General features: G+C 41.6%; 1 protein-coding gene across 1 annotated transcript in view; it reads right to left on the bottom strand.

Annotated features, from left to right (window-relative positions):
* The window catches only part of LOC132384531 (integrin alpha-8-like), a 152,624-nt gene extending 151,388 nt beyond the window's left edge, over window positions 1–1,236 (bottom strand). The window contains exon 1 of the mRNA XM_059955682.1: window positions 1,027–1,236. Coding sequence (XP_059811665.1) covers window positions 1,027–1,217 — 191 coding nt within the window. The 5' untranslated portion in view covers window positions 1,218–1,236. The remainder of the gene's footprint in view (window positions 1–1,026) is intronic.
* Between the last annotated feature and the right edge of the window lie 22,836 nt (window positions 1,237–24,072).

Below are 24,072 nucleotides of genomic sequence, written 5' to 3'. Positions count from 1 at the left end.
TTATCAGTCAATGTGTCACACATGGGAATGGTAGTTATGCTGCTTTGCTATTACACTAAACATTGCATTTCCTGTGTATATCTGATTTGCAAGGAAGTCACAGTGTGAGATAAGTTCAAAACTCACTGATGCACCATAAATAACTCTCTCTGAGATGTAAAGGCGAGATATCGGCTTTTATGGTTGACCACCATACTACATCCTGGAGACCGAGAGGTCGGGCTCAGGCCTCAATCGCCTTTATACCGGGGTCTGTGGGAGGAGCCACAGGAGCAGTCAGCAGGGGGCATGTCCAGACAGGTATATGTAGTTCACCACACTCACAAGGGTGGAAGGAATGGCAGAGTCCAAAACGAGAAGGTGAAGAAAAGCGATGTAACAACACTTCGCTGACTTGATGTCGGATACTACGATAACTGTTTAGTCTTTACTCTATCATCAGACTGATAATTACACATGAACAGTTTTTTTTTATAAAGTCAAGTCACTGCATGTACTGACCAAGTTATCACAAAATTAGATTGTTTAATCACAGTCATGCCCATCACAAATTGTAATTCCCTTTTCTGTTCGAGGCTTCATTGGTCACAAAGCTGATGTTTTTTCTTTTGAGCTGGATTTATTTGGCTACCGTTCCTCTTGTTTTCAACCTTTGGAAAAGCCTGAATAAACTGTATATCCACTGCTTCACTCATCCCCATCTATCCAACTCAGCTACTTATTCTTTTTCTGCCCCTTGTATGTTCCCTCCCAGTGTATATTACCCTAATCAATGTATTTTTTGAGAAGGTAAAACACACTAAAGTATTTTTTTTACTTATTAGAAACAGCACCTCTTGTAAAGAAGGAAGGCAATTTTATTGTCACCTTCTATAAGCTCAGCAATATCCCCTTTCCCCCGGAGTAAAGCAAACATAGTCCTGTGGGCAATAATATGCCTGAACATCACACCATTAACTGCTGTGCTGTTGCAAAAGACAGTAGTTGCAAAGCCATATTCATTGAGAACTGGAACAAAATACTCACGTGCCAGCCTCAGGCATGTAGAACTCAACAGAAAATCCAAAATTACTTCCTTTAGGTCCTGTGTAAATGACTGGATTCTCAGTGTCGAGATTGAATGCACAAAGTTGTGAAAGTAGACATGAAAAAAATATCAGAGTTCCCATTAAATGCCAAGAATGCAGGGCCACAACTGCACTGGGATAGAGCTGCATTTTTACTGACCTTTTTACATTCCAAACATGAGCCCAAGCTCTACTCTGAAAAAAATGTACTTTGTGTTTTAAGGTCACTTCCCTAAACAGGAAGGGGAATTACATTTTGTGGCTGGCGTGACTGTGCTTAAACAAACATGGTCAGTGCATGCAGTGACTTGACTTTAAAAAAAGAAAAATAGTTACTGTTCAGTTGTGGAAGGATGACTATACATGCAACCCTTCCCTCGCCTTCCCATTCATGAGACTTTCCTGCTCTACATCCTTGCTGTAGTTTTGAAAGTGCTATCGAATTAATCCCACTACCACTCTCTTTTCCCGTAACCCTCCTTTTCAACATCTATATTGAATATATTCAAATCCTTCTGAAAGTTACTATTCAGCCTGTTTTTATATTTCATTTCAGACTATACAGTGGTGCTAGAAAGTTGTGAACCCTGTAGAATTTTCTCTATTTCTGCATAAATAAGATCTAAAATGTGATCAGATCTTCATGTAAGGCCCAAAACTAGATAAAGAGAACCCAATTAAATAAATAACACAAAGACATTATATTTGCTCATTTATTTATTGAGAAAAATGATCCAATATTACATGTATTTGTTGGAAAAAGTATGTGAAACTTTGCTTTCAGTAACTGCTGTGACCCTCCCACCCCTTGTGTAGCAATAACGTCAACTAAACATTTCCAGTCACCGTTGATCAGTCGTGCACATCAGCTTGGAGGAATTTTAGGCCATTTCTCCTTACAAAATTGCTTCATCTCTGGGATGTCGGTGGGCTTCCTTGCATGAACTGCTTACTTCAGGTCCTTCCACAACATTTCTATAGGATTAAGGTCAGGACTTTTACTTAACCATTCCAAATCACAAATTTTCTATTTAATCCATTCTGTTGTTGACTTATTCTTATCTTTCGGATCATTGTCTTGTTGCGTTATCCAACTTCTATTCAGCTTCAGGTGACGAACTGCTACCCTGACATTCTCCTGCAAAATGTCTTGATACAATTTTGAATTCATTGTTCCCTAAGCGATTGCAAGCTGTCCTGGGCCTGAGGCAGCAAAGCAGCCCCAAACCATGATGATCCTTCCATCGTGCTTCACAGTTGGGGTGAGGTTTTGGTGTGGGTGTGCAGTGCCCTTTTCCCTCCAAACATAGCAATGTGCATTTCTGCCAAAAAGTTCAACTTTTGTCTCATCTGTCCGCAGAACATTGTCCCATAAGCATTGTAAAACATCCAGGTGGTATTTTGCAAACTTGAGACATGCAGCAATGTTTTTTTTTTGGAAAGAAGTGGTTTTCTCTCTGGTGTCCTTTCATGAACACCATTCTTGTTCAGTGTTTTTCTTATAGCAGACACATGAACAGAGATTTCTAGAAGAAGGGTCTCAGACCAAAACGTTGACTGCTCATTTCAACGGATGCTGCCCGACCTGCTGAGTTCATCCAGCTTTTGTACATAGAGAGCTCTAGAGATCTCTGCAGGTCTTTTGCTGCTACCCTTGGGTTCTTTTTCACCTCCTTCAGCATTACACGTTGTGCTCTTGGTGTGATCTTGGCAGGACACTCATTCCTAGGGAGAGTAGCAACAGTACTGAGTTTCCTCCACTTGTAGACATTTCTCCTACTGTGGGCTGATGAACACTCAAGGTGCTTCAGCTTCATACGTCTCTGCAGTTCTTCTAAGGTCCGCTGAAATTTGTTTTGATTGAGGCATGGTGCAGATAAACAGAACTTTCTGGAGAAGAGCAGGCACACTTTGTTTGCCTTTTTTTAATATAGGGCAGGGCATCTCTACAACCCACACCACCAATCTCATCCCATTGACTGGAACACCTGACTCCAAATAGCTCTTATAGAAGGCTTTTTCCAGAGGTTTTTCCCCGAGGTTCACATGCTTTTTCCAACAAATTCATGTGATATTGGATCATGTTTTTAAATAAATAAATAAATAAATAAATAAATAAATAAATAAACAGCCATAATGTTTTTGTGTTATTTATTTAATTGGGTTCTCGTTAACTAGTTTTAGGACTTGCATGAAAATCTGATCACATTTTAGGTCATACTTATGCAGAAGTAGAGAAAATTCCACAGGGTTCACAAACTTTCTAGTGCCATTGTATATATGACCTCATGATGGAAAATCACCTCATTTTCCAATTAATTTCCTTGCCAATTATTTTAAATTTGTCCTCAACGAACTTCACTGTTGTAGGGACGATTACCCAGTTAGTTTAGTCCCTTCCTAGACTACTACCCCTGGTGTCAGTCTATGCAGATACAGTACACTTAAAGAACTTGTCTGCATTCTTGAAGAATAGTGTTTGAATGGGCGAGGGAGGGCTTTGGGGGTTAGGAATTTGATGTTTGGTGGGATTTGTTAGTTTTTTTGTGAGGGTGGGGGGTGGGTTGATGATTGTCTTGCCGTTTGCAAGATTTTTTTTGTGCATGGCAGGGATTGATGTTTTTCTTTTAATGACTTCCATGGTTTCCTTGGTCTTGTGGAGACGATGAATCTCAGAGTTGTATACTACATACATACTTTGACAATAAATGAGACTTTGAATTAAGCTCAATAATGCAGCTGAGATCCCACCGGTAACATAGAAGTTTGGCATTTTGTATTGAAACTGAGTAAAACTACTCAACTTCTCATCTATAAATTCCTTTTTATTTTAAAGTACCTAAATTTGGCATTCAAACTTACTTAAAATGCAGAATTGTAACTAGAACCATAGAACAATACAGCACAGAAACAGGCCTTTTGGCCCTTCTTGGCTGTGTCGAACCATTTTTCTGCCTAGTCCCACTGACCTGTACCTGGACCATATCCCTCCAAATCCCTCTCATCAAAGTACCTGTCCAAGTTTTTCTTAAATATTAAAAGTGAGCCCGCATTTACCACTTCATCTGGCCGCTCATTCCACACTCCCACCACTCTCTGCGTGAAGAAGCCTCCCCCACAATGTCCCCTTTAAACTTTTCCCCCTTCACCCTTAACCCATGACCTCTGGTTTTTTTTTCTCCCCTAGCCTCAGTGGAAAAAATCCTGCTTGCATTCACTCTATCTATACCCATCATAATTTTATACACCTCTCTCAAATCACCCCTCATTCTCCTACGCTCCAGGGAATAAAGTCCTAACCTATTCAACCTTTCTCTGTAACTCAATTTCTCAAGTCCTGGCAACATCCTTGTAAACCTTCTCTGCACTCTTTCAACCTTAGTAATATCCTTCCTGTAATTAGGTGACCAAAACTACACACAATACTCCAAATTTGGTCTCACCAATGTCTTATACAACCTCATCATAACATTCCAACTCTTATACTCAATACTTTGATTATAAAGGCCAATGTACCAAAAGCTCTCTTTACTACCCTATCCACCTGTGATGCCACTTTTAGGGAATTATGTATCTGTACTCCCAGATCCCTCTGTTCTACTGCACTCCTCAGTGTCCTACCATTTACCCTGTATGTTCTACCTTGGTTTGACCTTCCAAAGTGCAATACCTCACACTTGCCCGCATTAAACTCCATCTGCCATTTTTCAGCCCATTCCTCCAACTGGTCCAAATCCCTCTGCAAGCTTTGAAAACCTTCCTCACTGTCCACTGTACCTCCAATCTTTGTATCATCAGCAAACTTGCTGATCCAATTTACCACATTATCATCCAGATCATTGATATAGATGACAAATAACAATGGACCCAGCACTGATCCCTGTGGCACACCACTAGTCACAGTCCTCCACTCAGAGAAGCAATCCTCCACGACCACTCTCTGGCTTCTCCCATTGAGCCAATGTCTAATCCAATTTACAACCTCACCATGTATACCTAGCGACTGAATCTTCCTAACTAACCTCCCATGCGGGACCTTGTCAAAGGCCTTACTGAAGTCCATGTAGACAACATCCACTGCCTTCCCTTCATCCACTTTCCTGGTAACTTCCTCGAAAAACTCTAATAGATTGGTTAAACATGACCTACCACGTACAAAGCCATGCTGACTGTTTCTAATATGTCCCTGTCTGTCCAAATACTTGTAGATCCTATCTCTTAGTATTCCTTCCAATAATTTACCTACTACCAATGTCAAACTTACCGGTCTATAATTTCCCAGCTTACTTTTTGAGCCTTTTTTAAACAACGGAACTACATGAGCTATCCTCCAATCCTCTGGCACCTGACCCGTGGATATCAACATTTTAAATATTTCTGCCAGGGCCCCTGCAATTTCAACACTAGTCTCCTTCAAGGTCCGAGGGAATACCCTGTCAGGTCCTGGGGATTTATCTACTCTGATTTGCCTCAAGACAGCAAGCACCTCCTCCTCTTTAATCTGTACAAGTTCCATGACCTCCCTACTTGTTTGCCTTGCTTCCATAGACTCCATTCCAGTTTCCTTAGTAAATACAGATGCAAAAAACCCATTTAATATCTCTCCCATTTCTTTTGGTTCCATACATAGCCGACCACTCGGATCTTCAAGAGGACCAATTTTATACCTTACTATCCTTTTGCTCTTAACATACCTGTAGAAGCTCTTAGGATTAACCTTCACCTTGACTGCCAAAGCAACCTCATGTCTTCTTTTAGCCCTCCTGATTTCTTTCTTAAGTATTTTCTTACTCTTTTTATACTCCTCAAGCATTTTATTTCCTCCCTGTTACCTATACATTTTATACAGCGCTCTCTTCTTCTTTATCAGAGTTCCAATATCCCTCGAGAACCAAGGTTCCTTATTCTTATTCATTTTGTCTTTAATCCTGACAGGAACATACAAACTCTGCACTCTCAAAATTTCTCCTTTGAAGGCCTTCCACTTACTAATCACATCCTTGCCAGAAAACAACCTGTCCCAATACACGCTTTTTAGATCCTTTCTCATTTCTTCAAATTTGGCCTTTTTCCAATTTAGAACCTCAACCCGAGGACCAGATCTATCTTTATCCATAATCAAGTTGAAACTAATGATGTTATGATCACTGGAACCAAAGTGTTCCCCTACACATACTTCCGTCACCTGCCCTAACTCATTTCCTAATAGGAGATCTAATATTGCATCCTCCCTAGTTGGTACATCTATATATTGATTTAGAAAACTTTCTTGAACACATTTCACAAACTCTAACCCATCTAGACCTTTCACAGTATGGGAGTCCTAATCAATGTGTGGAAAATTAAAATCCCTTACAATCACAACTTTCTGTCTCCTGCAGTTGTCTGCTATCTCTCTGCAGATTTGCTCCTCCAATTTTCACTGACTATTGGGTGGACTATAATACAACCCTATTAATGTGGTCATACCTTTCCTGTTTCTCAGCTCCACACATATGGCCTCAGTAGACAAGCCCTCTAATCTGTCCTGCCGAAGCATTGCTGTAATATTTTCCCTGACTAGCAAAACCACCCCCCCCCCCACCCTTCATCCCTCTCCCTCTATCACGTCTGAAACATCAGAACCCTGGAACATTGAGCTGCCTGTCCTGCCCCTCCTGTAGCCAAGTTTCAGTAATGGCTGCGATGTCAAATTTCCGTGTGTCAATCCAGGCCCTCAGCTCGTCTGCCTTTCCCACAATACTCTTTGTATTGAAATATACACACCTCAGAAGAAATGAAAAGTTCTGTTATTCAACTGTTTCTGGAACAGAAGTACAGATTCAGGAATAGTGGAAAGACTGCTCCCATTGACGCCCTGAAAACCTTTGAGTCAATTTCATTGATGGACTGGAGTACCTTGGCTAATACTTACCCTTTTGAACTTTATCTAAGGGGCCATTCTTCATATCTAAGGCTAAGCAGTAGAATGCTAAACATTAGAAGGACAACAGGAGTTTAATAACCAAGCATAACAGCAAAGGGACACCGGACACTGGATCATTTTCAAGGTGCTGAAACATTTCTTCTCTTGCCCTAGCAAATTTAATCCAAAATCAAAATCTATTTTGATAGCATAGTGGTTAAAGTACTGGAATAGCAGCCAGAGTTCATTGATCCTGAAACAGTATTTTACATCTTACCACATCAGATGGAGAATCTTAATTCAATAAACTGAAGCTTTTTGAAAAAGTTACTTTCAGCAAGTAATTGTAAAATCTATCCGATTCACCAACGCCTTTCTGCGAAGGAAATTTGCCAGCCTTGCCCTGTGTCACCCCAGATCCATCTGTGTGGTTGTCTCTAAACTGCCTCTTTGTGTCAGGGAGTGGACTCTAAACGCTGTCATATGGAGCCCTACAGGGAACGCACAGTGATACTGTTCTCCATTGCTCAAATTTCTAGAATGACAAAATAAAGGGTCATCCATTCAGGACAGTGATGAGAAGATATCTCTTCATCCTAAAGGTAGTAGATCTTTGGAATTCAAAAAAGACATTGAGAATCTGTACTCAACTGACCACTGTATCTGAAGAGCCATTTTAATTGATTTTTTGTTCTTTATGATTTTTCATGTGGTCTGGAAATGTTTGCAGGTGATCCCACCTTTTCAAAGGAACTATGATCTTGTAGTAATAGAACATAGAACATAAAGCACTGTCCATTAAAAGCCATCTCAGAGAAATAAGGAGAACGAAGAGACAAAATGAGCAGAAGAAGGAAAATGTGATTACATTGTAACAGGCAGAAGCACCAGTAATAAAATGAGTGAGGTGAAAGTCGACTGCATCATTGATTTTAGAATTAGCTTCTGGACAGAAAGGAGACAATGAGTAATGTATGTGAGATCAAAAACCACTAGAAATTGAGACCAAAAACAAGATTTGAGTAGATTTTAAATTTGCAATTCTAGTTGGAAACTAATGTTCTAGTCAGCAGTCTGGAGAAGAAATATTAATTTTCTCTAAGCTTTACAGCTAGAGTGGTAAGTTGAAGACTTGACAATTTATGCGATCAATACAATTGTAGGAGATTACAATTAGGCTGATTTTTTTAAATCCGCAAATCAACAACAAAAGTAGCTGCAAGCTTATGGATTTTGAATGACTGACAGGCGAGCCCATGGATGGTTAAATTTATTCACCTTATCTGACACAACAGGACACAGCTTGATAGCCATGTTTGACTTCGGGTTATCATCCAGACCCTGTCAATGGTGGAGGGTACAGTCATAAACAGTTTGCATTATCTAACATTGCAGACTGTCATATCTCACAGCCATCATCTCATATTTTGGTTTATGGTAATAACATTTCTTATCTCATTGTTTACGCATATTGAACAATTGAACTTTTTCCACAAAGGTTATGAGGATATTATAAAGCAGAAAGCACAGAGCAAAACCTAAATATAGAGCTATGATCCCTCAACCTTGTTTTGGCTTGTAGATAATGTAATCCTAGCATTTCCAAGTAATTTCAGATATCGTTTTGGTCCATCACCGTTTTGTGAAGGGGAGGTATATTTTGTGAGTAAAATTTATTGCATTCTTTATGTCATTACAGGAAGTATGTTGAGCAAAGACTCAGTAAATGGTACAAGATTACTGTTCAGACAGAGGCCATTCAGCCTCTTATGTTCATCCAGCTTGAAACAGAGCAACCAACCAAATACCACATGAAAGCTCAAGACATCAGGTAGCCATCTATTTATTTCTTACCACCCCAAGGTATTCTCTCCTTAACACTTTTTGGGCAGGAACATGTCAACCTGTCTCTTTAAGGATGACTTGGCAGGTGAATGCATGGCAGAAGAACTGGGGCAAGGAGTGGGGGTTCATATTTATGGATTATTGGGATCTCTTCTGCAGATGGTACAACCTGTACAAAAGGGATTGGTTACAGCTGAACCTGAGGGCATCCAATACTCTTGCAGGCAGGTTGGCCAGAGCTGTTCAGGTGGGATGGGAACCGGAGTGTCAGTGCAGGTAGTTGGTTAACAAACAGAGGCTCCGAGCAAGAAGAGGCTGGCGGCTGATGACAGTGCAAAATTGCAATCAACAGGATGAGTTGCAACGTAAAAGGTGGACAAAATTGAAAAGGGTGAATACAGGGCTGAAGGAGTTCTATTTGAATGTGTGCAGCATACAGAACAAGGCAGATGAACTTGTAGCACCATTACAGATTGGCAGGTATGATGTTGTGGGCATCACTGAATCATGGCTCGAAGAAGATTATAGCTGGGAGCTTAATGTCCAAGGATACAAACTGTATTGAAAAGACAGGCAGGTAGGCAGAGGGTGTGGCATTGCTCTGTTAGTAAAAAGTGATATCAAATCATTAGAAAGAGGTGACATAGGGTTGGAAGGTGTTGAATCATTGTGGATAGAGCTAAAGAACCGCAAGGGTAAAAAGACTCTGATGGGAGTTGTATACAGACCCCCAGACAGTAGTAAGGACGTGGTCTACAGATTACAATGGGAGATAGAAAGTGCATGTCAAAAGGGCAATGTTACAATAGTGGTGATTACAATTCCATCTCCTTCACCATAGTGCTGGAGAGGGGAAGGAGCAGACAATTTGGCAAACATTTAATTGGGGTGGGGGGGAAATATGATGCCACTAGGCAGAAACAGGAGCATAAATTGGGAGCATGTGTTCTGAGGGAAATGCGCGACAGAAATGTGGCAAATATTCAGGAAACCTTTGCATGACGTGCTGCACAGTGTTATTAAGAAGATGTATGGTGTGTTGGCCTTCATTAACCATGGGACTGAGTTCAAGAACTGTGAGGTAATGTTAGACAATAGACAATAGACAATAGGTGCAGAAGTAGACCATTCGGCCCCTCGAGTCTGCACCGCCATTCTGAGATCATGGCTGATCATTCACTATCAATACCCAGTCCCTGCCTTGTCCCCATATCCCTTGATTCCCCTATCCATCAGATATCTATCCAGCTCCTTCTTGAAAGCATCCAGAGAATTGGCCTCCACCGTCTTCCGAGGCAGTGCATTCCACACCTCCACAACTCTCTGGGAGAAGAAGCTCTTCCTCAACTCTGTTTTAAATAACTGACCTCTTATTCTCAATCCATGCCCTCTGGTACTGGACTCTCCCAACATCTGGAACATATTTCCTGCCTCAATCCTATCAAATCCTTTAATTATCTTAAATGTTTCAATCAGATCCCCTCTCAATCTCCTCAATTCCAGCGTGTACAAGCCCAATCTCTCCAATCTCTCTGCGTAAGACAGCCCTGCCATCCCAGGAATCAACCTAGTGAATCTACGCTGCACTTCCTCAATTGCCAGAATGTCCTTCCTTAAACCTGGAGACCAAAACTGTACTCAATATTCCAGGTGTGGTCTCACCAGGGCCCTGTACAAATGCAAAAGGACATCCTTGCTCTTGTACTCAATTCCCCTTGTAACAAAGGCCAACATTCCATTTGCCCTCTTCACTGCCTGTTGCACTTGCTCATTCACCTTCATTGACTGGTGAACTAGGACTCCTAGGTCTCTTTGCATTTCTCCCTTACCTAACTCGACACCGTTCAGACAATACTCTGCCCTCTTGTTCCTGCTTCCAAAGTGGATAACTTCACATTTATTCACATTGAATGACATCTGCCAAGTATCTGCCCACTCACTCAGCCTATCCAAGTCTCCCTGTATTCTCCTAACGTCCTCTTTGCATGTCACACTGCCACCCAGTTTAGTATCGTCAGCAAACTTGCTGATATAGTTTTCAATGCCCTCATCTAAATCATTGACATAAATCGTAAAGAGCTGTGGTCCCAATACAGAGCCCTGTGGTACCCCACTAGTCACCTCCAGCCAGTCTGAGAAATACCCATTCACTGCTACCCTTTGCTTTCTATCTGCCAACCAGTTTTCTATCCATGTTGAAACCCTGCCCCCAATGCCATGAGCTCTGATTTTACTCACCAATCTCCTATGTGGCACCTTATCGATTGCCTTCTGAAAATCTAGGTACACAACATCTACTGGCTTACCCTCGTCTAACATCCTTGTTACACCCTCAAAAAACTCCAACAGATTAGTCAAGCATGATTTGCCCTTGGTAAATCCATGCTGGCTCAACCTAATCCTATTTCTGCCATCTAGATGTGCCACTATTTTGTCCTTAATAATGGACTCAAGCATCTTCCCCACGACTGACGTTAGGTTAACAGGGCGATAGTTCTCCGTTTTCTCCTTCCCTCCCTTCTTGAAAAGTGGGACAACATTAGCCACTCTCCAATCTTCAGGAACTGATCCTGAATCTAAGGAACATTGGAAAATGATTACCAATGCATCCGCAATTTCCTGAGCCACCTCTTTTAGAACCCTCGGATGCAGACCATCTGGACCCGGGGATTTATTAGCCTTCAGTCCTACCAGTCTACTCATCATATGTTACAGCTACATAAGGCCTTGGTCAGACGCCACTTGGAGTACTGTGTTCAGTTCTGGTCACTGCACTCCAGGAAGGATGTAGAAACTATAGAAAGGGTGCAAAGGAGATTTACAAGGATGTTGCCTGGATTGAGGAGCATGCCGTATGAGAATAGGTTGAGTGAACTCAGTCTTTTTTCCTTGGAGTGACAGAGGATGAGAGGTGACCTGATAGAGGTGTATAAGATGATGAGAGGCATTGATTGTGTGGATAGTTTGAGGCTTTTTCCCAGGGCTGAAATGGCTAACACGAGAGGGCACAGTTTTAAGATGCTTGGAAGTAGGTACAGAGGAGATGTTAGGGGTAAGTTTTTTACGCAAAGAGTGGTGAGTGCGTGGAATGCACTGCCAGTGATGGTGGTGGAAGTGGATACAATTGGGTCATTTAAGATCTGCTTAGAAAAATAGAGGGCTATGTGGTAGGGAAATTCTAGGCAGTCTCTAGAGCAGGTTACATGGTCGGCACAACCATGGGGCCTGTAACGTGCTGTAAATTTCTATGTTCTATGTCTGGTGGTATCTAACAACGTGCAAAGTACTTGTGGGATACTATCTTCAGGAAACAAGGAAACCTGATATTTATTATGATAAATTTTCAACATATTGCTCTGGAATGAGTAAAACACTGTTTCACTTACTATCTTTATATAATAGCCTCCATCTTCTCCCCTTCAGTGTGGGCAGCACTTTAGCAAAACAGCCAGTATAACACTTTACAGCAGCAATGATCAGGGTTCAATTCCCACCACTGTGTCTGTATGATCTCCCTGTGAATGTGTGGGCTTCCTCTGAGTCCTCCGGTTTCCTCCCACATTTCAAAGATGTACAGGTTAGTGAGTTGTGGTCGTGCCGTGTTGGCATGGCTCCACTTGTCTTTTTCGAGCAGCTCGTAGTTGAGCCCACTAGCTACTCTGGTTTGGGTGTTGTGCAATGAACTGAAATTGATGAGACAGCAAGGTAAAAATATTCTTAGGAGAAAATAATCATAATATGATTGAATTCGCCCTGAAATTTGAGAAGGAGAAGTTGAAGTCAGGTGTATCAGTATTACAGTAAAGTAAAAGGAATTACAGAGGCATGAGAGAGGAGCTGGCCAGAATTGATTTGAAAAGAACACTGGCAGGGATGACAGCAGAGCAGCAAAGGCTGGAATTCCTGGAAGCAATTCGGAAGGCACAGGATATGTACATCCCAAAGAGGAAGAAGTATTCTGAAGGAAAAATGACACAACCTTGGCGAACAAGAGAAGTCAAAGTCAACATAAAAGCAAAAGAGAGGGAATATAATAGAGCAAAAATTAAAGGGAAGTTTGAGAATTGGGAAGCTTTTAAATACCAATAGAAAGCAACTAAATAGTCATTAAGAAGGTAAATATTGAATATGAAAGTAAGCTAGCCAATAATATTAAAGAAGATACCAATGGGGGACAAGAAAGTGGTGGATGAACTGAATATATATTTTGCATCAGTCTTCACTGTGGAAGTCTCTGGCAGGTTGGTGGAAGTTCCAGGTGTCAGGGGTCAAGAAGTGAGTGAAGTTGCCGTAATTAGAGAGCAGGTTCTTGGGAAACCAAAAGGTCTGAAAGTAGATGAACCACTTGAACCAGATAGTGTACACCCAGAGTTCTGAAAGAGGTCGCTGAAGAGATCATGGAAGCATTAGTACTGGTATTTCAAGAATCACTAGATTCTGAAATGATTCTGAAAGCTGGGAAATTGCAAATGTCACTCTACTGTCAAGAAGGGAGGGAGGCAGAGGAAAGGAAATTATAGGCCAATTAGTAGTTGGGAAGATGCTGGAATTGATTGTTAAGTATGTGGTTTTGGGGTTCTTGGAGGTACATGATAAAATATTAAACTCTGGTTATACCACACTTGGAGTATTGTGTTCAAACCTGGTCACTCCATCATAGGAAAAATGTAGAAACTGTAGAGAGGATGCAGAAAAGATTTACTAGGATGATGCCTCAATTAGAGAACATGCCTTTTGAGAAAAGGTTGAATAAGCTATCGCTTTTCTTTTTGGAGTGAAGGAGGATGAGAAGAGACTTGATAGAAGTGTATAAGAGGCATAGGTAAAGTGGACAGCCGGTACCCTTTTTCCAGGATTGTGGGTAGTGTAGTGGTTAGTGTGACACTGTTACAGCTCGGGGAATTGAAGTTTGAAATTCAATTCAATGTCATCTGTAAGGCGTCTGTGTGTCCTCCCCATGGAATACATGGGTTTTCCCTGGGTGCTTCAGTTTTCTCCCACAATCCAGCTAGTTCCTTTGGTCATTATAAATTGTCCTGTGATTAGGTTAGGGTTAGGGTTAAAATTGGGATTGTTGGGGGTTGCTGGGGCAGCATGGCCTTTGTCTATCCTGCTTGTTATTTCTTCAAAGAGTTCCAACAGATTTGTCAGGCAAGATTTTCCCTTGAGGAAACCATGCTGACTATAGTCTATTTATTTATTTATTTATTTAACGATATAGTGTGGAGTAGGCCCTTTCGTGGAGTATTTCTTTAGCCAGAGAGTGGTGAATCTGTGGAATTCTTTGCCATAAGCAGCTGTAGAGGCCAAGTCATTGGGTGCATTTAAGGCAGAGGTTGATTGGTTCTTGATTGGTCAGGGCATGAAGGGATATGGGGAAAAGGCAGGAGACCGGGGCGGAGAGGAAAATTGGATCAGCCATGATGAAATGGCAGAGCAAACTCGATGGGCCTAATGGCCTAATTCTGTTCCTATATCTTATGGTCTTAAGTCCTTTTATCAATTATTGTGAGATTGTACAGGACCATGGAATTTAGCTCAAATTGGCAATCTGAACACTAAAGAAGGTTCGGCAATAGGAGATGGAGGGTTGTTTTAACAATTGAAAGCCAGTGTCTTGTGGTGTCCCATCAGGATCAATGCTGGGACCATTGCTATTTTTAATATATGTGAATGTAGCAGGTATAATTTGTAAGTTCACAGATGACACGATGATCAGCCAGTACTGTGGAAGGTAGTTTTAGGCTGCAAGGGATAATGATGTTTTGGCAAAATAGGCTGAAAGCAGCATTTGGAGTTCAATGCAGGCAAATGTAAGGTGATGTATTTTGGAAGCACGGAAGAGGCTGGTACATGCACTATGCATGACTGGATCTTCGTGAGTATTGAGGAATAGTGGGACCCTGGAGTACAAGTCCACAGAACCTTGAAGATGGCAACACAGATTGATAATGTGTTTAGGATATTGGCCTTCATTAGTCAGGGCACTGAATACAAAAGTAGGATTGCTATATTCCAAAGTTAGAAAGCATTGTTAAGATCTCTGCTTGAGTACTGTGTGCAGTGCTGGCCGCCAAGGTATAGGAGGAAGATGATAGCGCTGGAGTAGATAGATAGATAGATAGATAGATAGATAGATAGATACTTTATTCATCCCCAAGGGGAAATTCAACATTTGTCCAGTGTCCCATACACTTATTGTAGCAAAACTAATTACATACAGTATTTAACTCAGTATAATTATGATATGCATCTAAAATCACCCTCCCAAAAAGCATTAATAAATAGCTTTTAAGAAGTTCTTAAATAGTTTACTAAAGTGCATTGAGTGGTAACTTAAGCTCAGTCCTAACCCCGGCACTTTAACATGTCTTGCCCCTGGTGGTTGAATTGTAGAGCCGAATGGCGTTGGGGAATAATGATCTCTTCATCCTGTCTGAGGAGCATTGCATTGACAGCAACCTGCCGCTGAAGCTGCTTCTCTGTCTCTCGATGGTGCTGTGCAGAGGATGTTCAGGGTACAGCAGAAGTGATTCACCAGAGTGCTGCATGGAATGGAAAAGTCTAGCTATAAGGTGAGATTGAAGAAGCTAGGACTTTTTACCCAGGAGCAAGGGAAGTTAAGAAAGGACATGATTGGTCTTTATAAATTTATGCATGTGGAGAGGGAAAGATTACAGGAAACATTTCTCTGTATCAGAGGTAGATAGGACTTGAGGACATAGGTTTGGGTTAAGGAGGAAGAAATTCAGACAGGATCTAAGGGGATACTCTTCATCCCAAGAGTGGTGAGTTCCTGGAAAGCACTGCCTGAGAGTGTGAATGAAGTTTGGTTGTGGCAACATTTAGGTATCTAGATGAATATTTGAATCATTTAGGCATAGATAGCTAAGAGCCAGATACTGAGTGATGTAGTTAATATGGAAGGATACCCACTGGTCAGTGTGGATTAGTTGGACCGATTGGCCTGTTTCCATTATTTATGATTATGTAATTGAATAGTGCCAGAGGAAAAATATGTTGAGGGTTTCAGCAGCAGAAGAGGCATAAGAGGAGAAAGGCAGAATTATGGTGGGATTGAAGAACATCTATTTGGAAGCAAAACTCTGGTCCAAAGAACATACCAAGGCTGAAGATATCCTCACACAACACACACAAAATGCTGGTGGAACGCAGCAGGCCAGACAGCATCTATAAGGAGAAGCAATGTCGACGTTTCAGGCTGAGACCCTTCGTCAGGACTAACTGAAAGAAAAGATAGTAAGAGATTTGAAAGAGGGAGATTTGAAAGTAATTTGATTTTAAAATCCTCAGCTTAGATTCTCCCCCTCCCTCAAAAGGTTTTCTGTGATGTCCAAACCCTCACTACCATCTCGATGGAGGTTCAGTGCAGATAGCCACACCCAAAATTGAATCAGCTCCCATTGCATGTCAGAAAGTTGAGAAGGTTGGCTGTGGAGGTCTTGACTAGAGGTGCTGACACAGTTGAGCAAGATAGCATATAGTTAATGTTATGGAAGTTTGGAAGGCTATAATCTAGTTGTATGTCATTGCTACTTTTGAAGCTAATAAAGTTCAAAGTTGAAAATACATATATTCTCAAGTATTATATTATATGCAGCCTCGAGATTCATTTCCTTATAGGCAGCCACAAAACCAAGAAATGCAGAAGAACGCATGTTAAAAAAAGAAGACATCCAATATGGAGATAAAAACAAATCATACTAACAATAAAAGTAAGCAAATAGCATTCAGGAACAGCTTTAAGTTCCTCGGCATCTACATCACCGAAGACCTCACGTGGTCTGAACACACCAGCTGTGTGGTGAAAAACGCACAACAGTACCTCTTTCACCTCAGACAGTTGAGGAAGTTTGGTATGGGCCCCCAAATCCTAAAGACTTTCTACAGGGGCACAATTGAGAGCATCCTGACTGGCTGCATCACTGCCTGGTAATCGGAACTGTACCTCCCTTAATCGCAGGACTCTGCAGAGAGTGGTGTGGACAGCCCAGCACACCTGTAGTTGTGAACTTCCCATGATTCAGGACACTTACAAGGACAGGTGTGAGAAAAGGGCCCGGAGGATCATTGGGGACCCGAGTCACCCCAACCACTATCTATTCCTGCTGCTACCATCGGGAAACGGTACCGCAGCATAAAAGCCAGGACCAACAGGCTCCGGGACAGCTTCTTCCACCAGGCCATCAGACTGATGAACTCACGCTGACACAGAAATTATATTGACTGTCCTGTTGTCTAAACAAATTGCTATAAGTTACACATTGCACGTTTAGACGGAGATGTAACATAAAGATTTTTACTCCTCGTGTATAGGAAGGATGTAAGAAATAAAGTCAATTCCATTCATTCTCTTGCTTTCACCAACAACTAATGGGGCATCGCTTTAACTACTGTACAAGTTGGGCTGCTCCCTTCACTTTGTTTTGTTTATTTGGCCTATGATGTTATGCTATGGTGTTCACAGCAGGAGAATGAATGAATGATGCATCACAGCAGATTCGATTCCGGCCTCAGACGCTGTCTGTGTGAGTTTCCACATAGTCACTGTGACTGTATTGGTTTCCTCTGGATGCTGCAGTTTCCTCTCACATATCAAAGATATGCCGATGGAGTAACGGTTACACATTAGAAAATGTCAAAGGAAAACAATATCAAAACAATCAAAAAATAATGAATGGTCATGTGTGTGAGAAAATGAGGTGCAGGGCTACAATAAAATGTATAGAGTGGAATACTCCCCTGGGTGCTGATATAGATCTGATGGGCCAAGTAGCCTCCTATGTCACTATCAGAATCAGATTTAATATCACTGACAAGTGTCATTAAATTTCTTGTTTTGTGGCAGCAGTATAGTGCAATGCATAAAACTATTAATTACAATAAGAATATATATATATTATATATATATATATAATTAAAATCAGTAGTGCAAAAAGCAAGGTAAAATACTGAGATAGTGTTCATGGGCTGGTTCAATGTCCTTTCAGAAACCTAATGGCGGAGGGGAAGAAGCTGTTCCTGAATCGTTGAGTGTGTGTCTTCAGACTCCTGTACCTCCCCCCTGATGGTAGCAATGAGAAGAGGACATGTCCTGGGTGATGGGGGTTCTTAATGATGGATGCTGCCTTCTTAAGGCATCACTCCTTGAAAATGTCCTGGATGCTGGGAAGGTGAGTGGCCATGATGATCTGGCCAAGTTTGCAACCCTCTGCAAACATTATCTCATTTTAATTATATGATTAACATCACCCACAACTTGACAAATATTTTGGACATACATACATTATGTGCTCAGCTTCCATGATCAAAAGTTTCAAGTGATGTGCCATGTCTATCATTAGATTCAGGCAGATATCAGCAATCAATTTCACACCAGCATTCAATTCTACAGCACCTTAAAAGAACATGCACTGTGAGATTGAATTTCTAGGCCATCATGTTACAATAATGTCTGGAAGATATTTTACAATATTAAGAAAAATATTCAGCAGGCCAGGCAGTATCTATGGAAAAAAGTACAGTTGACATTTCGGGCCGAAACCCTGGGTTTCGGGCTAAAACGTCGACTGTACTTTTTTTCCATAGATGCTGCCTCGCCTGCTGAGTTCCTCCAGCATTTTCTGTGTTGCTTGGATTTCCAGCATCTGCAGATTTTGTCTTGTTTGTGTCAAGAAAAATATTAACTGCTGAACCACCAAATAGTATATTTCTTTACTTTTAACTTATAGAAATGTTATGGCTATTCAGGAATGAAGATCCTGCCGTCTCAGTGGGACAGATGTCAGTGTGCTACCCTATTCTTTGACAGTAATCACAGATCTGATGGGCAGGGCATGTCAGAAGAACATCTGATGACAAGATACTGAACTAGCTTCTTTATGGTGAGCTGAGTGAGGGCAAATGATCACATGATCGATAGAAAAAGAGATTCAAAGGCTCTTAGAGTATCCCTGAAGGGTTTCAACTTGACGCTTACCTGGGAACAACAAGCAATGGATTGTGCTGCTTGGTGTCCCAGCATGGAAAGCTGAGCTTGCACAGAGGAAGCAAAGAGGAAAAGAGAATTTGAAAAGTCAAGAACTACTGAAGCTACAGTATTTCTACACCTGTCACCAAAGAATGCAAAGAAAGTCTCCATTGACTCTTACCAACTTTACTGATGCACCGTAGAAAGCATAACTGCTTGGGATGGCAACTGCTCTACACTTGATTGCAAGAAACTGCAGAGTTGTGGAAACAGCTCAGAATATCAGAGGAACCGTCTCCCCTCTATGGACTCTACAGTTTTCATTGCCTCAGTAAGTAGCCAGAATAATCAAAGACCCCATCCACTCTGGACATTCTCTGTTCACCCCTCTCTCTCCCTTTGGGCAGAAGATACAACAGCCTGAAAGCACATACCACCAGGCTTAAGGACAGCTTCTAACCCACTGTTATCAGACTCTTCAACAGACCCTTGTGCGATAAATGGGCTCTTGGCCTTCCTGAATCTACCTCGTTATGATCTTGTACACCGGCACTGCACTTTCTTTGTAGCTTTCACACTTTATTCTGCATTGTTATTATTTTACTTTGTTCTAGCACAATGCACTGTGTAATGATTGGATCTGTATGAACAGTATACAAGATAAGCTTTTCACTGTATCTCAGTACGTGTAAGAATAATAAACCAATTCCAATATTTGTGCAAAAGTAACGTTCAAACTTAATATTGGTCTAATCAGCCTTCACCATACCTGTCGGAACACTATAGTCTAGATGTCATAGTTTTGCTCAAGAACAAATTATCAGGTAGCCTCCACTGGAGTTTGGGAGATTCCCTGAGTATAATGTGAATTGTTTTACATTGCATTATTTGTGGACAGTACAGTGAAGAAGTCAATTTGTGCTTAACAAGGTTCATGGTTTGCCTGGGTTAGTTCTGTGGTACACAGAAACCAAGAAGGGAATTAACCAGTCTTTTCTTTTTACTACAAAGTGACTGGAGAACAATGAAGAATAAGTCAGCTCCTTATTCAAAATTGGTGCCTCCATCAAACTGTTACTAACAGTGTAACACAATCTTCAATACCTCGCCCATCACAGCCTTCTGCTTTAACATCTGAATAAGCAGCAAGATCTATTGCACACATAGTCCCTGGCCTGCCAAACAGTGACATAAACAGCTGGACTGGTGATGTGAACAGGTTAAAACATGATTAATTTCCCTTTTTGTAATGCAAAAAGCAGTAGGAGGGGGATAAAAATGGTGGCAGACAGTTCTAATTTAAAAAAAAACGCTTCTTTTTCTTAAACATTTTTTTGTTATGTCTAAATCCAACATTTTAACATGAAGCCAACAGAGCAAGTCAAAACATTCAGGGACAAGTCGAAAAAGATAAGAGTTCCTGACGAGAGGGCTGCAAGGCAAGTAATTAAAGATTTATAAATGCACTCTTTTCAGCTAAATTTAGCTAGTGACTCATCAAATGTAAAAGACTGACAAAGCTATAAGATATTCACAGATTTTTCATATCTCATTGCGCCCAATTATAGACAATAGACAATAGGTGCAGAAGTAGACCATTCAGCCCTTTGAGCCTGCACCACCATTCTGAGATCATGGCTGATCAATTATTATCAATACCCGGTTCCTGCCTTGTCCCCATATCCCTTGATTCCCCTATCCATAAGATACCTATCTAGCTCCTTCTTGAAAGCATCCAGAGAATTGGCCTCCACTACCTTCCGAGGCAGTGCATTCCAGACCCCCACAACTCTCTGGGAGAAGAAGTTTAACCTTAACTCTGTCCTAAATGACCTACCCCTTATTCTCAAACCATGCTCTCTGGTACTGGACTCTCCCAGCATCTGGAACATATTTCCTGCCTCTATCTTGTCCAATCCCTTAATAATCTTATATGTTGCAATCAGATCCCCTCTCAATCTCCTTAATTCCAGCGTGTACAAGCCCAGTCTCTCTAACCTCTCTGCATAAGACAGTCCGGACATCCCAGGAATTAACCTTGTGAATCTACGCTGCACTTCCTCTACAGCCAGGATGTCCTTCCTTAATCCTGGAGACCAAAACTGTACACAATACTCCAGGTGTGGTCTCAGCAGGGCCCTGTACAAATGCAAAAGGATTTCCTTGCTCTTGTACTCAATTCCCTTTGTAATAAAGGCCAACATTTCAATAGCCTTCTTCACTGCCTGCTGCACTTGCTCATTCACCTTCAGTGACTGATAAACAAGGACTCCTAGATCTCTTTGTATTTCTCCCTTACCTAACTCTACACTGTTCAGATAATAATCTGCCTTCCTGTTCTTACTCCCAAAGTGGATAACCTCACACTTATTCACATTAAACGTCATCTGCCAAGTATCTGCCCACTCACCCAGCCTATCCAAGTCACCCTGAATTCTCCTAACATCCTCATCACATGTCACACTGCCACCCAGCTTAGTATCATTAGCAAACTTACTGATGTTATTCTCAATGCCTTCATCTAAATCATTGATGTAAATCGTAAACAGCTGTGGTCCCAATACCGAGCCCTGTGGTACCCCACTAGTCACCACCTGCCATTCCGAGAAACACCCATTCACCGCTACCCTTTGCTTTCTATCCGCCAACCAGTTTTCTATCCATGTCAATGTCTTCCCCCCAATGCCATGAGCTCTGATTTTACCCACCAATCTCCTATGTGGGACCTTATCAATAGCCTTCTGAAAATCGAGGTACACTACATCCACTGGATCTCTCTTGTCTAACTTCCTGGTTACATCTTTGAAAAACTGCAATAGATTAGTCAAGCATGATTTGCCCTTGGTAAATCCATGCTGGCTCGGCCCAATCCTATCACTGTTATCTAGATATGCCACTATTTCATCTTTAATAATGGACTCCAGCATCTTCCCCACTACTGATGTTAGGCTGACAGGATGATAGTTCTCTGTTTTCTCCCTCCCTCCTTTCTTAAAAAGTGGGATAACATTAGCCATTCTCCAATCCTCAGGAACTGATCCTGAATCTAAGGAACATTGGAAAATGATTACCAATGCATCCGCAATTTCCAGAGCCACCTCCTTTAGTACCCTAGGATGCAGACCATCTGGACCTGGGGATTTGTCAACCTTCAGTCCCATCAGTCTACTCATCACCGTTTCCTTCCGAATGTCAATCTGTTTCATTTCCTCTGTTACCTTATGTCCTTGGCCCATCCATACATCTGGGAGATTGCTTGTGTCTTCCCTAGTGAAGACAGATCTAAAGTACTTCTTAAATTCTTCTGCCATTTCTCTGTTTCCCATAACAATTTCACCCAATTCATTCTTCAAGGGCCCAACATTGTTCTTAACTATCTTCTTTCTCTTCACATACCTAAAAAAGCTTTTGCTATCCTCCTTTATATTTCTGGCTAGCTTGCGTTCGTACCTCATTTTTTTCTCCCTGTATTGCCTTTTTAGTTAAGTTCTGTTGTTCCTTAAAAATTTCCCAATCATCTGTCCTCCCACTCACCTTAGCTCTGTGATATTTCCTTTTTTTTAATGCTATGCAATCTCTGACTTCCTTTGTCAACCACTGTGGCCCCTTTCCCTCCTTTGAATCCTTCCTTCTCCAGGGGATGAACTGATTTTGCACCTTGTGCATTATTCCCAAAAATACCTGCCATTGCTGTTCCACTGTCTTTTCTGCTAGGATATCTGTCCAGTTAACTTTGGCCAGCTCCTCCCTCATAGCTCCATAGTCTCCTTTGTTCAACTTGTTTATTAAACACCTTCTTTCCCAATGCAAAGACCATAATCAATTCCAGTAATGTAACCCAAGCAATTTTTTTCCAGGATGGAATGAAATCATCCTCATAAAGTCTAAAGGCAAGATATCACTGTTTTTGACTAAACACCAGGAATGTAAAAGTTGCTGATTCATTCTGTATTAGTGAGCTGTAATTTTACCGAGAGCCTTCAGTTTAAGATGGCATGTGGTGTAGCAATTGGGTAATCAGTGGGATGAAAGCAACAATAATAATGGTCAACAGCTTTTAGCAAAGTCATTTTAAAATGACACGTGTGAGATCAGTCCATCTGCTTCCTTAGTGAGTTTTCACTGTGAGAGAGTTTCATAGCAGTCAGTAGAGGGAAGGGCAAGAGTCAGATGCTAGAGAGTACCTGAGTGGCTGTCCCCCTTAACAATAAGTACTCCTGTTTGAGTACTGTTGGGATGGACAGCCTACCTGGGGGAAGCAACAGTGGCCGTGCCTCTGGCACAGAGTCTGGCCCTGTGGATCAGAAGGGTAGGGAAAGGAAGAGGATGGCAGCAGTGATAGGGGACTCTATAGTTAGGGGATCAGACAGGTGATTCTGAGGACACAGGGAAGAAACTTGGATGGTCGTTTGCCTCCCAGATACCAGGGTCCGGGATGATTCTGATCACGTCCACGACATCCTGCTGTGGGAGGGAGAACAGCCAGGGGTTGTGGTACATATTGGTACCAACAACATAGGTACAAAAAGGGAAGAGGTCCTGAAAACAGACTACAGGGAGTTAGGAAGGAAGTTGAGAAGCAGGACCTCAAATGTAGTAATCTCGGGGTTACTGCCTGTGCCACGTGACAGTGAGTATCGGAATGGAATGAGGTGGAGGATAAATGCATGGCTGAGGGATTGGAGCAGGGGGCAGGGATTCAAATTTCTGGATCATTGGGACCTCTTTTGAGGCAGGTGTGACCTGTACAAAAAGAACAGGTGGCACTTGAATCCCAGGGGGACCAATATCCTGGCGGGAAGGTTTACGAAGGCTATTGGGGAGAGTTTAAACTAAAATTGCTGGGGGGTGGGAACTGAACTAAAGAGATGGAGGAAAGGGAGGTTGGCTCACAAATAGAGAAAGCTTGTAGGTATTGTGAGAGGGAGGATAGGAAGATGATAGAGAAAGGACGTGCTCAGACTGATGGTTTGAGATGTGTCTATTTTAATGTGAGGAGTATTATGAATAAAGCGGATGAGCTTTATTAATGACTATAAATCTAGTCAAGAAGAAAATAAGAGCTTACGAAAGGTTCAAAAAACTAGGTAGTGATGGAGATCTAGAAGATTATAAGGCTGGCAGGAAGGAGCTTAAGAAGGAAATTAGGAGAACCAGAAGGGGCCATGAGAAGGCCCTGGTGGACAGGATTCAGGAAAACTCCAAGGTATTCTACAAGGATGTGAAGAGCAAGAGGATAAGACGTTAAAGAATAGGACCTATCA

Source organism: Hypanus sabinus, chromosome X1, assembly GCF_030144855.1.
Source record: "Hypanus sabinus isolate sHypSab1 chromosome X1, sHypSab1.hap1, whole genome shotgun sequence".
Lineage (NCBI taxonomy): Eukaryota > Metazoa > Chordata > Chondrichthyes > Myliobatiformes > Dasyatidae > Hypanus > Hypanus sabinus.
Note: the sequence above shows the minus strand (reverse complement) of the source record. Positions and strands in the feature narration are given on the sequence as shown.